Source organism: Kryptolebias marmoratus, linkage group LG6 (assembly GCF_001649575.2).
Source record: "Kryptolebias marmoratus isolate JLee-2015 linkage group LG6, ASM164957v2, whole genome shotgun sequence".
Lineage (NCBI taxonomy): Eukaryota > Metazoa > Chordata > Actinopteri > Cyprinodontiformes > Rivulidae > Kryptolebias > Kryptolebias marmoratus.
In genome coordinates this window covers 28,668,548-28,672,392 of record NC_051435.1, presented here as the reverse complement: position 1 = coordinate 28,672,392, position 3,845 = coordinate 28,668,548, and the positions used below count along the sequence as shown (strand labels likewise).

Sequence of the window (3,845 nt, the reverse complement as noted above, 5' to 3'; positions counted from 1 at the left end):
TCCTCTCTCCCCGGCCGTCCAGTACTCCACGCCACTGTAAGCTGTTGTCTGTTTGGAACTCTTTCTGCCACCTTGTCAAGAGACTTTTCTAATCACGTGTCTCCACTCACAGTGACGTGTCCAATCCTGAGCTGCTGTTCCAGAGTCCAGACGGACTAATTAATAAAACCTAATTGTAAATTTACTTCTGTCCCTTGAGTGGTGTTCTGCATGTGGGCTAAGACCTTAGCTAAAACCATGACAAAATGATTCTCAAAGAAACAGCTCAGGGACAAAACACTGCACCAAAAGGACTTGAAAGAGAAAAGTCTACCACAAACATGCCCTCCAAACAAGGAACAGATTAATCCAAAGACCTGAAAGATCACAAAGAAAATAAATAACCATACAGACTTACAAAACAACCAGAGAAAGATGCTAAATACTCCAAAGGGACACATTTAATTATGATTTTCCAAAAACACAAGTGGTCTCAGTGGAACTTGCAAACCACCACAAAGACATCATGTAACTACAAAATAACACATAATGACAAACACTGAAACAATGTTTTTTTCTGAAGTTAATTACTCTTCTTTAAAAAGAAAATGGAGGACTTTGTGTCCTTGAGGGCCATGTCTTTGTATGTTGTCAGTCTTGTATAAAGTTTAATTTAACCCACTCTTTGTTCTCCGAAGTCATTCTAACTAAACTTATGTCCTTCAGGGGATGAGCGTCGTCTGTTCCACCATCACGGAGTGCTGGGATCATGACCCGGAGGCCAGGCTGACCGCTCATTGTGTGGTGGAGCGCTTCACTGCCTTGCAGCAGGGTGAGGAGGGGGAGGAGGCAGAAGATGAGGAGGACAGAGTGAGGCAGGTGTAAGAGGACAAGAAAGAACTGAGGTGATGAAGACTGAGAAAAGGACAAAACCTGGAGGCTTCAGATAATAACCACTCTTTTTTTCTCACAACTCTTCTCCTATTCCTCCACTGTAAGTTAAAGAGACGTTACGACATTATGGAGGTATCCTATGATGCTGTGAGTCTTTATTTATCCTTTTGCTTCTGTGGCTGTGTTTTGTATCTGTTTTTTTTTTTTTTTTTTTTTCTACAACAGTTATTGAACAGTTGCTGATACAAAGGAGATGCATTTGTGAAAAAAATAGCCCCAAATCTTTTTGACTGATGTAAAAGTAAAAAACTGCAGAGATAAAACAAATTGCTGAGGAAAAAACAGTGTACTTAGTACTGATGTGCATACTTAGTGTGCTATTTAAGAAATATAGTTGTTCTCTGTATTTTCTGATGGTTGAAAGTCAGAATACCAGACCTGCTATGGCTCATTCTGAAAAGATCAGCCTCAAAACACTGAAAATATGAGTCAGGTAGCTACTCTTTACATGCTCACGAAACCAGAGTTCCCACCATTTATCCTGGGTGGAGCATAAATATCTGAACTGAATTTTATAAATACATAAATCTGTAGTGGAGTTTTTGCCTGGAGCTTCAAATGGAATATGTTACCTTCCCTCTGTGGAATATACTCATCTGAACTGGAACTGCTGAAACTGGACCTTCAACCCAACCCCATGTTTGAAGAATTTTATTATTATTATTTTTAGACATTTGTGTGCCTGCTTTATAAAGATTTTTTCCTTCAAAGAGAACAAAAGACCAAAAATATACAGTGATGTAAGTTCAGCCATTGGTACCAAATAGAGAGACAATGTGATAATCAAAAGTCTCTTGTGACACCTAAAATTCATCAAAGATCTGCTGGCAGAGACACTTTGTTGCATAAAAATTGTTTATTGTGTTGGAGCTGGTCACCATTTTATTGAGATTATTCTTTAATAATGACTGAGTATATTTGTTATAACCAACATGTATGAATAAAGAGTAAACTTTATCTGACCTTGTGAACGATATTTGTGTCTGTGTAAAGTCACTTTAATATGAGAGGCTGTTTGGGACAGAATTTTTTATGCTTTCACATATCATACCATACTCTCTTACTTTCATATAATCTATCAAACTCATGCACGCAACTTATCAAACCTGTTCGCATTTGCTGTCAGACTCTTTTGCACAAGTTCTGATCTGAACCAGGAAGCTACCGATGAAGTTTCCAATTCCAGCATTCGGCAGATCTGTACGAGACTATTACTTTAAAATTTTAAATTCAATTTAGTTTGTTTATATAGCGCCAATTGCAACAAAAGTCATCTCAGGGCACTGTACAAAAACATTCACATGCAATATATAGTGACAGTGATAATACTGTTCAAACCTGGAGGAATCCAGCTGGGAATCCCAGACATTCCTCTCTCCAGAGACACAATGTAGCCACAAATTGTGAGGGGAAAACCTTCCAAAAGGACAACCATTTTTGCAGCACTCTACAATGCAGGCTGGATTGGTGGAATGCTGCCGAAATGGTTATCCTTCCGGAAGGTTCTCCTCTCCACAGACCAACGCTGAAGCTCTGTCAGAGTTAGCATTCGATTCTTGGTCAACTCCTAGATTAAAGCCTTTACACATCAATCACTCAGATTGACTGAGCAGTCAGCTTTAGCAACATGGTGGTGAAGATGGTGAGTTTGGCAGAGAGAAAACAAGAACACCTGTTGCTTCTGGCTTTAGAAAAGAGGGCAGGAATATCATAGAACAAATAACTCCTCCTCTCATCCAATATGGATGTTTGACATTGTTTCAAATCATTTTTCTAATAAATTATTTTTCCTAAAAAATATATTTTCTGCACATGGTGCAGTTAGAAAGAGTTTACTCTAGTATTTTCCCAGATTTTTTAAATATACAATAATGAAATGTGGGCACACACTCAATGTAAACAAAGCCCTTATATCTGCATACGTTACTCAACAAATCTGAGCATAAATACAAACCAATACATCAAAATTGTCGGACTACTTGTTCCCATACGGCTGTTCGATAGACGTTGCTATTGATCTATTTTCAGTCACTTTGGCTGTTTCCATAGGTAAAGAAATGTGGTTTTTGACATCATGGTCGCAAAATTGTCTTATATTTTTTTAAATTTAAGGACACATTAACCATTGATATGAGAAAAAAAATGTGCAGATTTTGTTTCTAACGCTCTGATTTTTCTATTGACTGGTCTTTATGACATTGCAGTGAGTACCTTTAATCTCATCAACAGCTGACACTGTGTCCTGTAGGATTTTGTCTTCCTGAAACCTTAAAGCCCACCTTAACCACCCAGTTTATCACTTATAGTTTTGTGATATTAAATATCAGTCTAAAACGGACCCTTTTAGATGGCAACCTGCATGCCGTATGGGGTTAGGAAACAAAATCTGTTTATTTTGAATTCCTACACACAAACAAAGTTCTGTATTAGAGTCCAAACTGGAGTTATCTGACTTCTATAAACTACATTTATTGCAACCTGGGACCATGTCAACTGTTTTTGTGGCTAAGGTTAATTTTGTTACTTTCTGTAATGTAAATATGTTTTTTTGGATCCGGTTATCTTCCCTGTTGACTGCTTCAGTCACACCAGAATTTATACCAAACATCAGATACATTTTCAGGAAAAATGATGATGAATCCAAACAGCTTCAAAACTCTCACAGACTTCCTGACATTGAACCAGGTAAGAAATGATTTGCAATAATTCTACAAGAATTGAAATGATTTGTTTGTTGTATATTTGGTTTCCTGTAAAATTTGCACCATCCATCCATCCATCCATTCTCTTCCGCTTATCCGGGGTCGGGTCGCGGGGGCAGCAGCCTAAGCAGGGAGACCCAGACTTCCCTCTCCCCAGCCACTTGGGCCAGCTCCTCCGGGGAAATCCCAAGGCGTTCCCAGGCCAGCCGA

The 3,845-nt window shown here is 38.6% G+C and overlaps 1 protein-coding gene across 2 annotated transcripts in view; it reads left to right on the top strand.

The window, feature by feature from the left end:
- Positions 1 to 1,907, top strand: part of tgfbr2l (transforming growth factor beta receptor-like) — a 26,364-nt gene extending 24,457 nt beyond the window's left edge. The window contains exon 9 of one of the 2 annotated variants that reach the window (XR_005233283.1): positions 706 to 843. Coding sequence is in view for 1 of the 2 variants with exons in the window: in XM_017436166.3 (XP_017291655.1) it covers positions 706 to 864 (159 nt within the window). In the remaining variant the exon portion in view is untranslated. Of the gene's footprint in view, positions 1 to 705 lie in introns of both variants that reach the window. The other variant, XM_017436166.3, reaches the window with a different exon arrangement.
- The last annotated feature ends 1,938 nt before the right edge of the window (positions 1,908 to 3,845 follow it).